Source organism: Buceros rhinoceros, unplaced genomic scaffold, assembly GCF_000710305.1.
Source record: "Buceros rhinoceros silvestris isolate BGI_N320 unplaced genomic scaffold, ASM71030v1 scaffold3432, whole genome shotgun sequence".
NCBI lineage: Eukaryota > Metazoa > Chordata > Aves > Bucerotiformes > Bucerotidae > Buceros > Buceros rhinoceros.
The window spans coordinates 120,022-141,689 of NW_010400603.1; the positions used below are offsets into that span (position 1 = coordinate 120,022).

The following is a 21,668-nucleotide window of genomic DNA, read 5'->3' on the forward strand; positions in this document are numbered from 1 at the left end:
AAAATAGTAGTAATAAAATGCTTGTCTAGTTGCTGCAATAGTCTGATATTCTAACATTTTTACAGATTTAGTTAATAAAAACACCTCATCAAAAGAATAAAATCAAGTTTGTTCAACATGCCTTGAACAGGTTTTTAGAAAGTTATTTAGTTTTACAGACTGATAGCAGCAAGGATGTCTCTTAAACTTTCAGCATATTTTCACTTTCCGGCTTTTGTATCAAAGTCTATTCCTATGGTACATACTTTTTTAATATGACCCACTGTTTTCTTTTTGGACTCTGTAGCTTGTTAACTTCTTTACATTGTTAATACCTATATGCTTTCTTCTTTTCTCCAGAATTTCGTAAACTAATCTATAAGTCCACTGACTTTACCGTATCACGCTATTTTTACATCTACCTTCTATGCAGGTATCTTCAGAACCTCAGTAAAAACACAAGTTAAAGATCCACTGGAATAGTCCATCTAAACTAAAGTGAACCAACCGTATGGAATCACAGATCTCTGAGTTGCAACTACTGTGGTCATTTTGTTGACTATTTAAAGAGCAGGATCTTGTGATGAGGGTAAAGATACTTTTGGAAACAGATTAATATACAATCACACATAGAACCAGGGAGAGTATGAATATGTGGAAGTTCTTGGGTGAATAAAGAGGGATAAGAAGCTCTGGATGTGATATTCACATCAGGAATACTATTACCATAAGAAATATCATGTGAGCTTGCAACGTACTCTCTAGCATTGAAAAGTAAATATAGGACTACTTTCAAAGTTGTTAGTATAAATTAAATTTAGAACAAGTTAGAAGGACAGTGAGATTCTACTCTACAACTGCATGGGAATTGAAATATTTTTTCTCATGTTCTGTGTGCCCACACAAACATGTATTTTAAAAAGTTGATATCTTCTATACATGAAATTTAATAGAGTTGCACTCATCAGAAGGATGCTTTAGAATAAATAATAAAACCTCAGCTTTTTTCTAAGGATGGCGTTTCCTACTGGGAGGCAAATAAAATATTATTAGGAAGGGAGCAGGAATTATATTGAAAGTAGTAGACAGGACTAAGTTTATTGTTCATAGAAAACATATGTATTTCAGTGCCAGCATAGCTACTATGCTTAACTTTCTATACAGTTAATGAACATTTCATAAGCATAGTTGGAAACAACTAAATGTTAAATTCAGGATCTGGACCTCTTTTTTATTTTGAAAACACAACAGAACTTCAAAGTTATGTAGTTACTCATGGGTATCAGGCTTCAATTTATGCAACTGAGGCATTCTGTGCTTGCTTAGCTATGGATGGGTATAAAAAAGACACTATTCACCCAAAACAATGATCCTTTTACTCACCGTAGTTCTCATGTGATGTGCATGTTTCATTTAAACGGAACTATCTGTACAGTGTTTTAAAATATTCATTAAAAAATTCCAGGCAACTTGCAATACAAAATGTTTTATAAGATTTGCTATGGATTAAAAGGGTTTGGTTTTTACCAATTTTTAAACTGACTCTTCTTTAACATATATATGTGTTTACTCATATATCAGACTTACCCACTTATTCTGTTTTAATATCCTGTTTTAAAGACACATTTTTATACAGTGCTTTGTGTGAGGCATGAATTGGAGTAAAAGGTAGGGACTACTTTATAGATTTGTAAAACTTTGGAGCAGTATTATTTGAATTTCCAGAGAAAACTGGTCACAACTATATCTGATGATGACTTGGATTTGTTAGGTGTGAGTGCTAATTTATACAGTAAAAAGCATAATAGCTAAGGAAAAGAGAAGGGATGAAGAAGGACATTTTCTTAAAGCAGCATGGAATACCAGTACAATTTCTGTATTAGTTCTCAGAATTAATTCACTTTGGAAAATTATGTCAGAGCTGATGATAGTACCAGTGAAGAAGCCAGTATATTCCAGCCGAGGCAGCTCTCTGCTGGGAAGCCCAGACAGAGCTGGTTATACACAGTCTGATTCCTAAGTCTCCATCTGAGTTGAGTGGTTTCATGCCATTGGTGATCGCGCCTTCTTTTCCTCTGTGAAGCATGTCACCTACTTCTGACCGTCATACAGAACCAATTTCTGCATGTCCACCAGCCAGCACTGTGGAACATCTGGTAAATCTGGACACAACAGTTGCACATCTGACCTGATGTTCTGAGACTTCCTTGTCTTCACGGAGTAAGGGGCTGGTTGGTTGAAGCTGAAAGCTATCTGCTCCTTTCTCTTAGAGGAAGTGGCCTGAAGATGTTTGCTGCACTAATATTCAGAAAAGTTTTACAGAAAATGCAAAATCTTACTTTAAAGAATACATAGAGAAAGATGAGTGAAAATTCCCACCTCTTATACCCCAGTTTCCTTATTTTACATTGTAATTTAGTGTTTAAAAAATCAGTGTATTTTAGTTCCTTCTGTCTGAGATAACAAAACCATGTAACCTGTTTTCTGGAAGAGGGTGTAACCCCCATGTAAGAGGGGACAAGAGGCCAAAGGTATCTCTTAGGGGAGCCCTTGATGAAGGGATGTCTTGGAAGCAGCTCTGTGACAAAATACATGACAAAGGAAGATTTTATTCACCATTTCCTTGTCTAACTGTCTGCCAGATGGTTCATTACATGTTTTTCTCGAATTCTGTACCTCTGTATTCATTTTGTATATAGCCAAATCGGTTCAGGCAGAGCTCTGAATTGAGACTGGGATCAGGGACGTACAAGTCGTTATTGTTGTAACTGGTATTACAAGACATAAGTTCCTCTTCTGATCTGCCTCTAAAACACTGTGTTCAGCCTCAGTTCCTGTGACAGTTTTGATGATGCGTATTCACGCACATAAGGGGGTCTGGGAGATACAAATTTTACATGTCTCAGTGGCTACCATTTGGCACATTACAGCAGAAAGCCAGTATGATGCTTCCAAATTATTTCAGTCCTCCTAGATTTTGTGGATTTGATGAGGTTATAAATGGTGTTCTGATTTGGGACTGTCTCAGGAGAGAGGAAAAATGTTTACCATGAGTTCTGGGTGTCTTTTGAGAGTTTCTGTTTCAGATGTAACATAAGGCTTTGTGATGCAGACATAGCTCCAAAAGGAAACAGAACAAGATCAGACAGGGAGTAGCTTGCTTTTAAAAACAAAGCCATCACAAGTAAAAGCAGCAGGTAGTGAAACAAACAGGATTAATTTGTGGTGCAGGTCCTCAGAAAGCTCAAAATGTGTAAGCATAAGCCAAATGAACAGCATCTCTGCTAGCTGCCTCTGCTTTTCAGAGCAAACTAGGCAGATCTCATTAGGCATAAATTTATTCTTCATAAATCACTCTCAGTTATCATAGGGAGGTGCCTAAAAATTTATTGTGATTAAAAAAAAAAAAAAAAAAGGTGTCCTGGAAATGAAAGTGTCCAAACATACACAATGCTTAAAAATAATGTGTCTGACAACAGATAGTGTAGAAGACATGAGTGTCACTGCACGTGGTTTTACTCCCCTATAGTATGTATAGACTGGAAGAGTTTTTTTTACGTTGTTACCCTCTCTGGGTTACTATGAATTTAAAATGCTGCTTCTTAACATTTGTATTTGTCTACACTAAAGATGCAATAATTTATTAACATGGTAATAAATGTTTAATAATCCTTGTCTCTATCATTTTGTAAAACTACCTCCTTAACCCCCTGATTCTTGAAAATATAAGGACAAGCATTAAACTGAAATAATGCTGTTTTAAAAATGGGTGTATTTATATATTTTTTTTTAATGTCACATTTCTTGTTCATAACCCCTGCTATTGAAGGAAACTAAGGTGTTCAAGACATGTCGCAGTTTCTCGTGTTTGACTTAACGGGTTGTGACTGATGGTTATCATTCAGGTGGGGTACTTTTTTAAAAAACAAATGTCCACAGAGCTACTACAGAGGAATTTTAATGCAGGAATTAAAAAACCATGAAAAATTAAAATAATGACATTGGCCTAAAAATCAAACAAGCTTTAAAATGTCTCTTAGGTTCTATTGGGTTTTTTTGGTTTGTTTTTTTCCTTATGGTCAATTGAAATTCACCTATTTCACTTCTGGAGGTACTTTTTCTCAGATCTCCATGTTCGATAGATACCCTTACTTTTCAAACTTTTGAGGAAGAACAACAAAGATAACATATCTTCCCATGACGTTCTCATAACCGATAGCGTTAACAAGATGTCCTGCTGGAAACCTAGAGTTGGACAGGATACGAATGCCTCTGGCTTGCTAATAAAATTTCACTTCCAGACTACCACCAGTTCCAAATGATGCAAAGCAGTTCTCATGAAGACTCTTGCAACATTCATAACATTTCTGAAAGCAGGTAATATTCAGCCATAAGAAGAGCCTGTTCAGAAGAAAAGAGGTTCTAGGTGGTTAACAGAACGTTTGTTTGCAGCGTCAAGTTTAACGATTTAGGTATTCCTAAAATGCACCAGAAATCAAATCAGATATTGCAGTTAGTGGTACATCATGAACACATGATGAATCAGCCTTGCACTTTATATTTCATGTTTTCTTCATGTCAATTTTCATCTGTATACAATACCAGGTTAAGTATATATCAAGCATTAAAAAGATGTAATGTTTTAATATAACTGTTGATAAAAATACAGTTTGAAAAAGATGATATTAAGACAAATTAAGAAGTTCAATTCATAATTTTCCATTTATCAGTTCTTAGTTATCACTGTAATGCCAATGCATTCTTGCAGCTGTGGACATAAAACAGACTATTGACTCACTTTCTAAGTTGTTATTTGGATGAGTGAATTCTCTGCTTGTTCTTTTACCTGATGTCGTCTAAAAGCAGTAATATTCTTTTTCTTCCCTCTGTCTTTCCTCTCTCCAGCAATGACAATGCAGTTCATAAGCCATCGGTTCCCTGACTACCATGATCCAACTATAGGTGAGTTGAGATTTTTCTCTTCTTCATCCCTTTCAACTTCTCTGTCTATTTGAGATTGGCGTACAGCGATAAGCTGCTTCTAAATAGCTTTGATAGAAACGAGATTTGTAAACTTTTAACTTTAATTTTGTGGTGACATCTAAATTGTGTCACAGTCATACAGTAGTTACTTCTTCCTGAAATGCTTTGTACAGATACTTTCAACAACAAATTTGTGACTTCATACTCTGTAAGTATTAATATTTCTGCAATTATAAACACAGAACATAAAAATAATGTTATAAGATAGAAGGCAGTATTTCAGAACACTAAAATAATGTAAAAATTCCTGTCTAGGGTGTGTTATTTAAAGTTGTGTTATTTTAGTACTGTTTTCCACTATTAAATACTTAGTTGACCTTCACCATAGCAAAGGGGTGACTGCTGAATTTGATGCACTGGAGTTTTGCTCTGGGATATCTGCCTCTGCTAACTCATTGGGTTTACCTGCATTATAAACTTAAGTAGTGATAAATATTCACATGTATCTGTAACACACTGAAATAAGCTTTAGATGTTGACGATTGCATGATTATACAGTTGGGCTACAATGGAACAGTCTGAGCTAGAAGGCGCATCTGGAATAAACCCTGGTTGTCTCAATTTCTGCTTCTAAGACACTTAATTCAGGAAGGCTGTGGCAAAGATTGTGTCTTACTAAAGAATTTCAAAAGTCTTCCCCCCCAGCCCCTCCCACCCCCCCACCTTCTAAGTTGAGTACAAATTTGGAAGGTATTTACAAGATATAAACCCAAGTAACTTGATGCCTTGGAGTCTTCTTATTGGGCATCATCAATGCGCATCCTGATGAACACCTGATGAACACCAAGTTGAGCATGAGCCAGCAATGTGCCCTTGTGGCACGGAAGTCTTATGGTATCCTGGACTGCGTCAGGAGAATTATTGACAGCAGCTTGAGGGACGTGATCTTCGCTTCTACTCAGTACTGTTGAGGCCCTACCTGGAGTACCGTGTGTTGCTATGGGCTCTCCAGTACAGGAGAGCGTTTGAATGGTTTGTCCAGAGAGGTTGAGAAGTATCCATCCTCGTAGATATTCAAAACTGTATAGTCATAATCCTGGGCAACTGACTCTAGGTGTCCCTGCTTGAGCAGTGGTTTGAACTAGATGACCTCCAGAGGTTCATGACAACCTCAACAATTCTGTGACTCTATGATGTCAAGAACTGTTATGAAAAGACTTCATTTCCTGCTCTTGAGCATCTTTTGGGCACTACTATAATTACTAATATAAATGAATGTAGTAAAAAATGTTTGTGACACGAAGGTAGGAATCAGCAAAACTAAATGTTTATTCATTGAGGAGTGGCTTTATTAGTTAGTTTTACTTACATCAAGAAGTCCCTGCATTTATAGGAACTATCCATGTGTAATATTTAGTTATATCAAGGAGAAGATGGAAGAATCTGGGCCTGATAAGTAGGAGACACGAAAAATACTAATATTTATAAAGACTTCATATAAAAAAAGAAAAGGCTTTTCCAACATCCTCAGCCAAAATAATTTTTTGTTATCCTTGAAATTTTCAAGTATTTCAAACTCAGGTTTAACCTCTACAAAATTGCTGCATTGTTAAGGTGAGCACCTAATTACAGTATTTCTTTTAATTTGTTAGGTTTATAGTATTCCACATTCCCAAGTTACTAACCCCTGGTAAATTGCAGTATTTTGATGATTTGTGGTGGGGTGGGGGGAGTGGGGGGGGAAGATGATGTATAAGCTCTTCATGCCACTAGTGATTTTTTAACTATTAAAAAATTAAAAAATAAAACCGAGAAGTGTCAACCCTGAAGAGGGAAAAAATACTATACAGCTTCCACAAATTCATGAAAAAAAGTAATCATTAGATCTAATTGAAGAAAAGGAACAGTAGTAGTTACTGACACCATTAAGTTATGTACATACACCCGTCTTTATTAATAACTACCCACTTGCCATTTATATTTATCCATATATTGTATTTTGTCATAATCTTAACTTATTGGTCTCCAGACACTACCACAATATGAATAATAGATAATCATGAAGAGAAGGAAAGCTTATGATGCATTGTAAGTACTTACTGCACGAATGCCTAGAGGACCTAATCAGCATGAAGGTCTCCTTGAGTAATAGAAGCTTCTACTTGACAAAATACTCTAAACAAGAGAAAAGAGAGAGAGGTAGAGAACAGAGAAATGGAATATTGAATTCAAACTCACACAGCTGGCTACAGGCAGAACTGAAAGTACAGCTCTGAGTTTTATCTCAGCATTTCTCTCAGAACATGCTGAGGACATCCTGAGAAAGGCTTATTTCTATTCATGCTCTAAAACATGTACTAAACAGCAGAGTATAAAGTTGGGCTAAATTTGTGGTGTGACCCTTCAAAATTGGACATGTAACCAAAACCAAACCAAACCAAACCAAACCAGAACAAAACAAAACAAAACAGAACCAAACCAAACCAAACCAAACCAAACCAAACCAAACCAAACCAAACCAAACCAAACCAAACCAAACCAAACCAGAACAAAACAGAACAGAACAGAACAAAACAAAATAAAACAAAATCTCAGTACACTGGAAAAGTTTATAATGTTGAGATTCCTTTACTAGTAGGCATATTTTAACTATTTTCCATCAGTCTAAAAAAATATTAGGTGATCCAAAACGAGCATATCCAGGGCCAAGACTATGCAGATGCCAGGAGCTGCCAGAGGAGAAGTTATTCCTTGAAGGTCACAAGGAGCTAGCTACTGACTGATGCTTTGTGTCACCTGTCAGAAGATGATAAGGAAAGAAAGAGATAGACCATGAATGAAATGTACCTTCACCCCATCAGAGTGGCAAAGCAGAACACTGAACATAGCTTTCCAGCTATGTCTGAGATCCGGGTACCAATACATCGCCCTTCCTTTGTGTTTTATATTTTAGGCCACCTTCATTCCTCAGCAATTGGCATGCTGTTTACGGAACTCATGAGCTTTCCTGAACTTCTCTGGGCACACTGACTTCAGGATTTAGTGTACTTCTTTGGAAAAAAGTTGTTCCGCCTACCTGTAGTTTTATTTGTGTTTGAACAACAGTTTCTTTAAGTGTCACAGAGAGGGTGATATTCTCTGGAAAAAAACAGACAAAGAAACAAAAATTTCATGACATGTTTAAATGATAGTCCATGGATCTCCATATTAACTAACCTCCTATGCCTAGTGTTTTCCAACTGACTTTTAAGATATGGTCTATTGTTTCTTTTGCTTTACATGGACATGGGAATCTCATAAATAACTATGTATTTTGTTAGTGTTCTTGCACTAGCCACCCCAATCTCTGTATTTTCTATGCTGTGAAATTGTGGCAGCAGTGACCACGATACTTAACTGCAAATTTAGCTATAATTTATGTAGGTAGTGCTGACAGAATTGATACTGTGCCTCCTTGGGTTTGACAGGGTTTTTTCTAAAAGCTGTCCTAACAGAAATGTGTGGGCGAGGGGTTGCAAAATGGAGAGGCCTTTGTAAATGACATCACTACCTTTGAAATCCTAGAAGTCTATAACTTCCAGTTTTATGGGCCACGCTTCAATGATCCATGAGGCTGCTAAACGCTTATAATCACTTCAACCATTTTAACTTTTCATTGTCCACCTTAAGCACTAATGCCCAAGTGGAATAATGATTTTAGCGGGTGTTCGGCTCTGTAGGCTCTTGTGAAACAGATTTGCATCTAGGTAAAGAAGAGGGGACGCATTCACGAAGCACGTAAGCATAGGACTGACATAATCTGGCTGATTTTGTTGAAAAGCAGAGCCAAACCACATAATATCCTCAAAACTTCTTGTGATTGGTTAGGAACACATAAAAAACATGAAACAAAGAATCTACAATAGTTTTTGGTTTGACTCAAAAATAAATGGCTGCCAACTGGTTTTCATATTTCATTTCATAAAAGCCCAATTCCTTTCAATCCTAAGAAATGTTCCGAAGTTCAGTTCTTTTGGTATAAAGAACACGTTCTGTGCCTTGGCCTAATCCTTGCTCCATAGAGACATACCCATAGGCAATTGACTTTTGAAGATTTTTAGATTATTTTTGCCTTATTTTATTTTTTATTTTATACTAGCTCTGTAAACAGCTAAGACAGTAGAGCTTTAAGATAGTACAAAGACGTGAATGTATTTCTCTTTTATCTAGTCCAACATGAGGCTATGGAGAAAATAGCTTACTGTCCCTGACCAAAGAATGCAAAGGAGTCTTTCACTTTAATATGCTGCCAAATGTGCTTTCCCTTCCCATTTCTGCTTCCCTCCAAACACACAGTTAGGAATTTATCCTAACCATTTTTCAGTAATAATCACGTCTTTAAAAATCCAGAGGCATTATTTTTCCCTTTTTTGTGACAGAACCTAGGAACAGGGATATTCCCTGTCATTTCTTTTCATTGTGCTTTGACGTTGTATTACCAGTGCATTAGAGTTTTCTTTTTCTACAATAACTCATACCTCCAGCAGTACCGTAGAAATACGTAATTCAAATGTAATGGTACTTTGTTCCTACAACTTTTTTTTCTGTTATCCACTGTCAGTTTTGAAATATTACAGGAGATCTTGATCACAGAAAGCTGCTGCTGCTGTGAGATGATGCAGAAGCTTGGTTAAAAGGATATTGAAGTTTCTACATTACACAATGCATGTGCTCATAGATTTGTATGTTACATACACATTTATTTCAAATGAATTAATTTTAATCCTAAAAGAATTATGCAAATAGATTTAGAATTATTTAAATGTTTTGCTTTCTGTATTTATAATTTTACTTTTGAAGAATTTACTGGATGTTAAAAAAAACTGGCTGGATGACCGAGCCCAATTAGTGGTGCTGGATGGAGTTCCATCCAGTTGGCAGCCAGTCACAAGTGGCATTCCCCAGAGCTCAGTGTGGCGCCTGTCCTCTTTAGTATCTTTATCAATATTCTGGATGAGGGGATTGCATTCCCCAGAGCTCAGTGTGGCGCCTGTCCTCTTTAGTATCTTTATCAATATTCTGGATGAGGGGATTGAGTGCACCCTCAGTAAGTTCTCAGGCAATGCCAGATTGGGTGGGAATATTGATATCCTTGATGATAGTGAGGCTCTACAGAGGGGTCTGGACAGGCTGGGTTGATGGCTAATTAGTATGAGGTTCCACAAAGCTAAGTGCCAGCTCCTGCACTTGGGTCACAACAACCCCCTGCAATGCTCCATGCTGGGGGAACAGTGGCTGGAAACTGCCCAATGGAAAGGCACCTGGGGGTGTTGGTCGACAGTGCCTGAAGACAAGTCAGCAGTGTGCCCAGGTGGTCAAGAAGGCCAGCAGCATCCTGGCTTGTGTCAGCACTGGTGTGTCCAGCAGCAGGAGTAGGGAAGTGATTGTTCCCCTGTACTGGGCACCGGGAAGGCCAAATCTTGAATACAGTGTTCAGTTTTGGTCCCCTCACTCCAGAAAGGACGTTGAGGTGCTGGATCTTGTCCAAAGAAGAGTAATAAAGCCATTGAAAGGTCTAGAGCACCAGTCATATGGTTGTTTGGCCTGGAGAAGAGGGGGCTGAGGGAAGACCTTATCACTCTCTGCAACTCCCTGAAAGGAGCTTGTAGCGAGGTGAGGGTCAGTCTCTTCTGCCAAGAAACAAATGACAGGACAAGAAGAAAAGGCCTCATGTTGTGCTAGGAGAGGTTTGAACTGGGTATTAGGAAAAATTTCTTGACGGAAAGGGTTGCTAAGCATTGGAACAGTCTGATCAGGGAAGTGGTGGATTCCCCATCCCTGCAGGTATTGAAAAGAAGACTAAATATGGTGCTTCTGTACAGTGTTAATCAAACATATGGTATCAAAATAAATGACCCTTCTGATGTATGAAACTATCTTTTATTTTAATTGGCTGCCTTAGTTTGTAAAAGCTTGTAATATCTTGAGAATCTCAAACTGCAGACATTATATACAGATATAAATAAATGTGCAGACACATAAAAGGACAAATAGATGAGTCAGTTTTGTTTTTTAGATACAGAGTAAACATTGATTAAAAAGCTAAATGCTACCTGAAGTGGTAATTTTAATGCTCTCATTTTGATTTTAATGCCATTTCAAGATAAAGGGGGAATAATTACTGTGTTTTAGGCTTGCCACAATTTGATAAATTTGAAACATATTACTTTTGTAATTAAATGGAGAGAAGGATGAAAATATTTTAGTATTAGACACCACGTGAGCAAAATTTCAGAGGTTAGCACTTCATGAAAATGAAATTATTTCAGCTCACATTTAATATTTAATTGTAATCAACAATGAGAATGATTTCCAAGTGGCAGTGGATGTGATCATTTCTGGAACAAATGGATAAGAGCAATTCACACTCTGTACAGTCTTTGGCAATATCACAGAGAGTTAATGCAAGTAGAATCACAGTGACATAGTGCAGCAAACTGGACAGCCTCCAAGATGCTCATTTACCATGTGACTAATCTTAAAATGAATACATAATGCAAACGAGATGTGAAAGCAGCTTCCTGTTTTGGTGAGATATCACTGCATTAGATAGTGTCAAATGAGCAGTTGAGGGTATTAAAGCTGTGTCAATGTCAAAATTTAATTGAAATGGGTGTGGGATGGGAGGCACTTTAGCATTAAGAGCATGAATTTCCATGAGGTTTCCTAACGAAGTAATGCATTCACCAATGCATCACAGAAAATATATTTGAACTCATCTTTAATAAGATGAAGGAAACGTGTGGGTGAATTTGAGAAAAAAGGTGAAATGTGACTGAAAACATTCTGAGGTTATATAATGTTGACCAAAAATATGTCTGAGTTATAAAGAATACTGTATCTGTTTTCAAGGTACAGTGATGAAAAACAATAAAGCAAGGGAAATACAAACTTGCCAGTAATAACAGAGTAAAGAAAACAATGACGGGACACATCTAATAGATCAAGAGAGGGGTTTTTGCTATAAAAGTACTATTCAAAATAATTTTTAGGGTATGAAAATTTTCTAGATTATTTCTACTCTTATCTAAAACATATATATGTGTGTATTTCATCCCTAATTTCATTCTCATTCTCATTTTCCCATATTTAGATTGGACTGAACTGGATTTGAGGTCCAAAAGTATTTAAAAAGAAAAAAACATAGACATCATTTCATTCATCATTCTCCATATATTTGTTATCTTTATCTAAGACTGGATAAAGAACTCGTGTAAAATGATCTGGAACCAGTACAATTTGTCTCCAAAGACTGTCTCCAAGATATTCATACTGACTCTGTAGACATTGCTGATTTGCCTGTGTTCATGTTCCATATTTACGGTCATTTAAAATGAGACATGAAGAATATATAGGAACACAGGTGTATGCACTTGAACCATGTTCTTAAACCTATGTTCATGGTTAGGTTTTGGATTTCTGTCTGTGGGTATTATCTGCATCACACATGGCATGAAAAGGTTAATGCTCACTTTTGTTATAAAGCATTTTGACTTACATACGCAAAGAGCAAACAGAGATTATGCCCATATGTTAGGACAAAGCCTATTGTTCAGACACCTAAATTAATGTCTATACATGAGCTATGTATAGATTTGTATATGTGTTTAGATTCTGGTTAAGTGGAATTCAAGATTTAGTAGTGGAGACCTAGGTCTTCGCTCACTTCCTTTATCACAGGTTTCGGGAGCCATCTGAGACGTCCTGCTTCGGTTCGGGATCCTGATTCAGAAGCCCTGTGGGTCCCCCACAGGTCTTGTGTCATCATCATCCGGCCCTCTGTAGGTGTGACATAGGACCTATGCAACACAGAACACTTTTAGTCCGGTAAATGAAAGCCAGACAAGATTTATGACAACATATGAAACAGCAAGAGTCGTGTACGGGCAACTGCTAAGCCCCTGTACTTCCATTAAGTGTTAGGGGTTTTAGATACCCGCCTTGTGTGTAGACACATATATTGTAGCTGTCTAAATGTAGGTGCCTGAAGCTGAATTGTGGCGCCTCCTCTGACAGCTCGTCAGAACAGGAGCCTTCACAGATCATCATGATATCTCTCAGTCTGGATATATGACCTGCACTGAAGGAAGAAAAATGCAGAGTGAGACTTGCCATGCAGAATCCTTGTTAAGGTGGCAAAAGAAAGGATGTCATTGGATGTGTCAGGCTGCATGGGTGCTCCCACTGTCAGATTAAAGAAAAACCATGAATAGAAAGGGTGGGAGTAGTACTAAGAATGCAAGAAGTGCCTAAAGTGCTCAGTTAGTTTAGATTTCAATGAAGCAACAAAATACCTTCTCCTTAATGTTGTTATTATATCCTGCCATGAAGGGAAATAGAAATTATGTGAAGCCATGGAGAATGGAGACTGGAAAATCAGAGCAGATCTTTCTCTCTGTGATGGAAGCAATTTGATTAAAAATAAATAATCCCATTTCTCTCGGAAATATTTTCTCCCAGCCCTATTTGCTCTCTGGCATTAATTCGGTAGTTTTTTAAGCTGATTCAACAGTAGTCCAGAAGAACACTAAGCCGCCCAACACAGGATGGATGTTTACCATGTTGGTGGGTTTAATAATTCCAGTAAAAACAATTCTGCAAGCTCAAAAAGTGGCAAAAGGGATAGTGTAGCACCACGTATGGGGAAATAGGAGTATAAGTGGGAAAGAGCTAAAAACCAACCCTTTTATTTCTGGGACAGGCAAAATGTGAAAACCAAGTCAACTCTTCCAGGCAGAGTTCCCGTTGGATACCAGCCTGTGAGCCAAACCTCCTTCCTAAGTTGAGTTATCCTAAGTTTGTTATCAAAAAGAATAGTGATAATTACCTCTGCCAAAAATGTAGATGGATTCAAAAACCGTCTGGGTAAACTACTGAAGGGAAAAGTATCCATCAAAAGTGCTCTTAAAAACAAAGATTCTGCATCCTGCTCAGAAGTGCCTTTAAGTGCAAGTAACTGGAAGCTGAGAAAATACGCCAAGCAAAAATCACTGTGTGGGATTCCTTGGACATTTGTGACTCTCCGAAAGAGGAAAATGGAGTCAAAATCTTCTATGGTTTTTCTCTTTATATTCTCATTCGGAGCATCTATGTAATCTGAATTTAATTGGCAATCTGGCTAGTGATCTGACTTCCCTTCCTCCTTTGTTTCGGAAAGCAAGAAGGCAAGCAGATGAACAACTCTATTTATCTCTCAGACATATCTGCCCAAATGTCTGCTTACTATGAAAGGAAGAGGAAAGTGTTTGTCTTGTGTGTTGCTATGGGAGACCTATGCTGCATGTGCACGTGCAAAAAAGCACTAATACCCCTTAACTGTTAATAGTTCATACTTACTACTTTCTATCCTCCATTAGCTCTCGTTGTGTTAGAAGTAAGAGATATTCCTGACTGGGCCATCTCTTCTACACTGAATAAAGTGTCAATGGAGGATTAAAACATGGTGTATTATTCTTCTATGCCCCCTAGAAACCTCTGAGTTTAATTGTATATCTGCTAAACATAGAGAGAAGAGAAATAACCAGAAGTTTTATAGAAGTCTGACCTTGTGGTAGTTATTTTTAAGCACTGATTATCCAGATTAAAATTTAGGAAGGGAAAAAAGTATTTTTTCATAATTATGACAATATAAGAAGTTTTTGTGGTATATTTTAAATAATAGTACTATTAGCAATAATGGTAATAATGAAACAATTTTATTAGAGTTCTTTCATAAGGATATCTACCACATTCAGAATCTAGAGTCAGCCAAGAATAAAAACCAGTGTTAAAATATTTTTTCTGTGCTACATAAAATAGGTTTTGGCTTGGGTTTGTTTTTGTTTTTCATATCAGCTTCAGACAAGCAGAAGACCTCTATCACAGCGACTGGTGTTTTTTATTTGACTCAGTTCCAACAAACTTGACTTCCCCCTGCTTTGAATCACCAGGTCTCTAACCGATCTGTCTAATGAACTGAAGTGGCCAAGCGAGTTGAGGCATACTGTTTCTTATCTCATAAAAGTTTATTCTCAGAGCTGAGCTCTTCAGACCTCCTTTCAGGCTTACAGGGATATGTCAAACATTGATCTAATTGACCTGTTCCCATTGACCTATCCCTTAAAATTGGGACATCTTCTCAGGTTCTTTGCTACTGCAGGTGTTTCAGGGGAGTTTCATACACAAGATTTCCTTGAATTGAACCAATCCTATAACCTGAGAAATTCTGATCCTAGTCTATAGATCGCCACTGAGTTTAAGTTTGAGTAAGGCATCCATTTGGCTGGTGACATTAAGGCAGGGGAGTCTGTATGCTTATCAGTTACACAGAACTGTAAACCACAGTGAAGTCACTTACCTGTTGTGGTTTCTAGTTCGTAACATAAATGAACGTAAGTTCTAGGGCATGATTCAACTCACATTGACATCTGCATCTCAAGTTAGTCAGATGAATAGTGTTTTCAAATGTGAAATGCTAAAAAGAAAGCCTGGGTTCTTACGACCAAAGCAGGGTGGAAATTCATGTTGTGTGGCAGCTGTGGAGACTCAAATGTCCTGGGAACTAGATGACTGGAGATGAATACCTAAGTCATTCTGTGGCTTTAGCCGTTGGTTCTGTTACAGGTATCATAACGTGCTTACAGTGATGATAATTACAATTATGATCATGAACTTAGACAAAGCTAAAGCGAGTCTTGGAACTTGTAAATAAAGTCACCAGTAGAAAACTTCCTTATGTATTGTCCATATATCATGATTTGTAAAAATATTCTTTAAATCATTTTTAAACTTGGAAAAGACACATGCTACGGTTTCCTAGAGGTGGATGATTTATGATGCTCAATTCAAAATTCTTTGTCACAGGACAAATGCCTCCATTAACCTTTCTTTCATGGAAGCTAGCAGCCATCTACACCTTACTAAATCCAAGGCACCACCATGCTAATGGCCACACAGATGTAGTCAACTTGTTAATTACTCCCCCTGAAATGACAAGAAGTGAATTCGTAGCTGTCAGGTCTTCCCACTCAGTAGCACAATCACAGACTTGAAAGAGTGAATTTTCTACCTGCTATTCTTGTTCCTCTGTATAAGGGTACTTGGACTCCTGTTAATTATCATGTTTTGATTAAACAGGACTACTTTGTTCATTTTCCTTACGAATATCTTTGAAGTAAATGACATTTTTCTAGAAGCAGGGAAAGAAATTATATGCCTTTATTAAATATTAGTAGCATTATCTATATTGCAAGAAGTTTCTGAAAGAAAAGCAAGTGCTACAGCACAGTTTTGCCTGAGTTATCTTTATCCTTGATTCACAAAAACACTAGCATTTGTGAGAAATCATATTTTCTCTTCAAGAGCTGGTTCTGAGAAAAATTGTCACTCCAACAGTCTTATTCACATGGATGGGGCATTTTATAAGCAAAATTTATCCTGTTTGAAGGTCTGCAGTATAAGGTCTGATAAAGAGCTGAGAGAGATTTCTGGGCAGCAAGTCATATTCTGTAAAAATATTTATACAAATTTAGTCACTTCGGTGCATGTTTGCAGATTAAAATCATAAATGGTGGCTTTGTTCTTAACCGCATTTCTGTCATGACTGATAGTTTCTGCAATGGGCCAAGTTATTCAGATAGACTTTGTCAGTCTTGTTATCCAAGCCTCTGCTGTATCCCTCTTTGCAAAGCCTCTTTGCAAAAGCCCATCATTTATAGGAGATGACCTCTACTACACCCAGGGCAATCCTATATTTCACGACATGTTGTTTCGTAAGAGTGCAATCAGCTTCTCCATACATATGTCTACGGGAGAGAAGGAAGAGGGGCACACTTTTTTAGACTTCATCTGGTAATATGAATTATAGTTAGAACTTCATCAGAACTCTTAATGATTCTGGTTTTCATGGGTGTTTGTGAACATGCATTTTGCTTTCATAAGTAACAACATTATAAGGGTGGAAATGCATATGTGCATCTAGAAAACAAAATGCTGCAAACAGTAAAACAATTTTCTATAGAGTAGTAGTATAAAAGCCTGTTTACATTGCTGGAGATATTTATATTGGAATTTTTTTTTATGTTTAATTTTCAATCTGCTACCGGTTCTGAATGTATTCAGGACTAGATAAGTAGTTTTACACATTGCAAGTGCTACACATAAGGATTAATTTATGATACTCTCTTCTTACACATTCAGATACTCTCAATCTCTCTGCTTTGTATACATAGGTTCATACATACCAAACACATAAAACAAATACACCATATATGTGCATATATCTCTAATCTCCCTATAATGAAGCACCTCATGGGAATGGATAAGTATCAGTACTCAGTGTAGAAGAATATGTTGATTTGTTGCATCAGAATCTTGAGTTATAACCGAAGCAAAAGAACTATGATGCATTCAAGTACAACAATGTGAAAGCATTCAGTGTGGAGGGCAAGTAGTTGTGAAGGTGTTTCTCATAGTTAGTGTTGTTATAAACATATGTATCGGTGGTGGCTTTGATTGATTTCTGTGGAGCATTTGCTACCGTGAACACGGACCAAAGGTGTTATGTTCACATGCACTGTTATAATGTATTTGCAACATATAAAAACTGATGACAGATATCTGACGGTGTGAGATGCTGTGCAATAAGAATGTAGCAGCGAGTTTTCCTTGCTGGCCTCTTAGGTCTTACATTTTTTACCTTCTTTGCCTGAAAGTAGGTATCTTATTTAGAGTTTTCTGTGGCACATTCTTCTTTACCTCCTTCTTGATGAGAACATTTAGATGAAAATTTCTACCTTGTGACACTGTGCAACAAAACCATTCTTAAGTTTGGTTCTTCTTGAAAACCACCCAGGCCATTATTTCCTTTTCCAACTGTTTTGTTATCAACATCATGATAATGGAGACCAAAGCAAGAAGACAAACCAGATTTAACTGACTCAAAGTTCAATTCACTCAGATTTCTGTTCATACAAACCCTTTAGGAGTACAGATAAAACTTTTTTTGGTTTTGTGCCTACCACAGACACTGTCACGTTAAGTTGCTTCTGCTTCCCCTTCGTCTCAGCAGAAAATAAGAGGGTATCACAGTAATCACACTGCAAGCTGACACCGAAGAAGAGGTGCTTGTATGTATCTATAGCTAATAATTAAAAAAAAAGGAAAAAGAAAAAAGAAAAAAAGACCAAAAAGGGCAATAGGTAACCCATTTCCCAACGTGGAAGGCACTAAGTGCATTTCAGGTCACCAAGAAAGCTGCTGTGCAAGTAACCGACGCAGAAAACCAATCAAGGCTCCTTCAGCAGCTGTGTCTTATCAGTCTTGCCCTGCAGAGTACAGATCTGAAACATTAGGCAGACCAACCAGGAGAAACTTAATTTGAGAGCAGCTGTTTTAAGACAGATACATAATGATATTAAAAGAGGAGTACTGCGGTGAGGTGAGAATCAAACAGAATGCCCATTAGGCTGAAGAACCTTCTAGTTTTATTATTGTAACCAGATGCACACAGAGTACTGTCAGTGGCAGCCAGAGCCTAAGGTAAAGGGTGAGACTGCTAATAACAGTCAGACTGCATGGGACTCACTGGGCCTAAATTCAGATCTTTATTATGCTGCAACAATTCTGGATGCTCGACAGGTACTTTAGTCCTGGTCTAGGCGTGTCCAGATCTTCTAGATCTTCTTCTAGTCTAGTTATGCTTCTGCTTTCCACTGAAGGTACTAGCAGTGCTTTTTTCAGGAGGACAAAATCGACTAAAAGTTACGAGTTGTTCTGATCTTTTTTTCAGACTTGGAGAACGGAAGTACCTTGCCGTATTTCTATTTACATCTTTACTCCTTGAAATCATGAATTATCTTATGAACACCTAAGGATTTGTTTATATGTGTCACTGAAGATACGGGAACCTCAAAACAGAACACAATAGTTAAAAGCGTGTTCTAACACCGAACAAAGGCTAAATAAAGGAAAAGAAAAACTGCAACTTCAATTGAAATTAGTAACAGTTGGGATATACAACAGTAATATACATTTGAATTTAGCAAGGCCTTTGGAAAACAACATTACAGAATCTCTTCTAAAGACGTACGTGGCCGAGACCTTAGTTTAATATGTTATCTGAAGATATGTTTGTGGTAATTTGAATGCTAAAATGAAAACTGAAAGATAGAAAGTGGTGTGTTTCTCATCATGGAACTGAATATATAATGAATAAATGTATGAATTCCTTTTACTATAAGCACTTACTATGACTAATGCTTTGGTTTTTTTAGGATTATTTTTTCTCAAGGCATACACTATAGTCTTTATAACAATAAGGCTAGCAGAGAGGTATTATCTGCGTTATACACTGCATTACTTACATGCTTCTCTTTCATAGAAACAGTAGAGATGTTCAAAGTGTGTGGTTACTGAAGGAAGAGTTTCTATCTGTGGAAAGGCAGTGGTCATTTTTTCGCTCTTCTGCAAACCCTCATCAAGGTTCTTCCTGGAATGATGTTATCTGTTACAATCACCTGTAAAGGCAGGAGCAGAGAACTTGTGTTGTTAACATGAAACTGAGCAAAACCTGAAAGATCTGACAAAGACCTGACAAAGATAAACAAATGTCAGCATAGTGGCAAATGCAGTTCAATGCCAAGAAATAAAAAGCAGCAGCACTGAAAAGAAAAATCTGAAGCATTCTTAATTGCTGGTATGATGTATAATTATGTAACACTAGACAGAACTGGAAATGGGATATTTAAGTATTTTAGCTACTAGTCCAGTACTAAATTTTCTACTTGCCTTATGTTAAAGGATACTGCTATCTATGCGAGTATTTGCAGAATAAAAGGCAATCAAAACTGTCAGTTCTACTATTTTAAGCCATTTGTTGCTAATCATGTGTGCATAGCTCATAAGAAGGCAACCTCCGTGACTTGGTGTCCTGGTCTGCAAAATGCTGATAGCAATGCTCACCCAAATTATAAAACACTCATACTCCAGCAAAATAATTATGTGTTAAGGGAAATTGTAAAACCAATGGATTTTGATGGGAAGTTCCTAAGACACGCATAATTTTATCTCAAATAGAAGGAGTTTATGTGTAGTAGTTAGTATAGCAGTTTAAGTCCCTGTACATCCACTCTCTTTTTATTTAAAAATTCCTTGTTGTAAATAGAGACAACACGCAGCCAGCCAAAGACTCGTGATCATCCTATATTAAGAGCATCTTTGGATTAAAATGTGCATGTAGCAGATAACTGAAACATACTGAGAGCTGGCTCTCCTGCAGTCTCTTTGACACAAAGGGAGAACAACAAGAAGCAAAACTCCAGGTGTAGCTGACTGAGCTTAGACTTCCTTCTGCTGGTTTGGTACCTCCTCAGCCAAATAAAATATCTTTTACCTCATCTATATATGGAACAATCTGATTGGTTTTAACTGCGATCGATAATGCATAAGACAGAGAAGAAGAGAGACTATTTATTTAGAAGGAATATAAGCAGAATTAACAAATGGAAGCAAGAAGCAGCTGACCTATATTCCAGGGACTGGAACATGTCTGTAATGCAGATGAAAAGCCATTACAAGTCCCCTTTACATTGGACACCATCCAAATCTATTTGTCATGAAGCAGTTACCTGCTCAGAGCTGAGAAAGTGCTTTGATATATTTTTTATGAATCTGGCTTCTCCAGTGCTAAGATAACTGATTGCAACACAACATTGCATTAATTATTGTGCTTCTGTCTCTGGAATGATGTCCTATGAAAATGGAAAGCTGGAAAAAGAGATTGTATTAATTTGACAGAAAAAAGCCAGATAACAAAAGGATTAAGGAAGATTATTTTCTTTTCTTTCATAGTACTGCAAAGGGCAACCAAAGAGTTAAGGGGAAAAAAAAAAGTTAAAAACCGTGTTTTGATAAAATATTTTTCTTGGTTCAAATGATATATTCAGTAAAGGAGAAAAGAATTATAAAAAAGAATAGTGCCATTCAGAAAACTGCTGGAGCTCTATTTGTTTCTTTTCCCACCCTGGAAAACAGTAAACAATAATAATTCAAGCCAAGTAAGAAATAAAATTCTTAAAGAAGTCCATATTCTCTATGGCAAAGAAAGGAGAACATTTCTCTTAAAAAAAAAAAAGTTTTACCACATTTTATGTAAATGTTGTATTTATATGTTCATATAACCAGATATACATGTATTATACAGCTCATAAGGATGCAGGGAGTTTTATTTAATTTTTCTTTTTGGTATCCTACAATATGCTCATTCTAGCAGTCTGTGTTTGAATCATGATTATATCTTACAGCAGTATAAATAAACACTCTCTGCATCTTTTCTCTTATAATACCCTATCTTTTTGAGGCATTTTACTTAAATCAAAAGCTGGGACCTTAGAGTTAGTCTCACAGAAAAAGAATAATGCTGAACTTAATAGAAAAATATAGTTATTGACTGATTTATTGTCTGATGTCTGATTATTCTTCTTGTCTCTTTTTGGTGCATTATCTTAACGCTTTACTGAAACAACAGCTGGAGTTTGGCCTTTTAATAAATTTCACAAGTCCAGATACACGTGGCTTAGCAGTTCCCAATTAACTTTAAAGAGAACATTATATTAGTATTATAAATTAATTAGGTGAAAGAAAATGCAATGTACTCCAACGCTGTGATCAGTGTAAATACACCAGGCAGC

General features: G+C 36.9%; 1 protein-coding gene across 1 annotated transcript in view; it reads left to right on the forward strand.

The window, feature by feature from the left end:
* RIT2 (Ras-like without CAAX 2) overlaps positions 1–21,668 on the forward strand; it is a gene marked incomplete at its 3' end in the record, with an annotated part of 98,892 nt that overhangs the window by 45,798 nt on the left and 31,426 nt on the right. Inside the window, exon 2 of the mRNA XM_010131931.1 lies at positions 4,885–4,941. Coding sequence (XP_010130233.1) covers positions 4,885–4,941 — 57 coding nt within the window. The remainder of the gene's footprint in view (positions 1–4,884; positions 4,942–21,668) is intronic.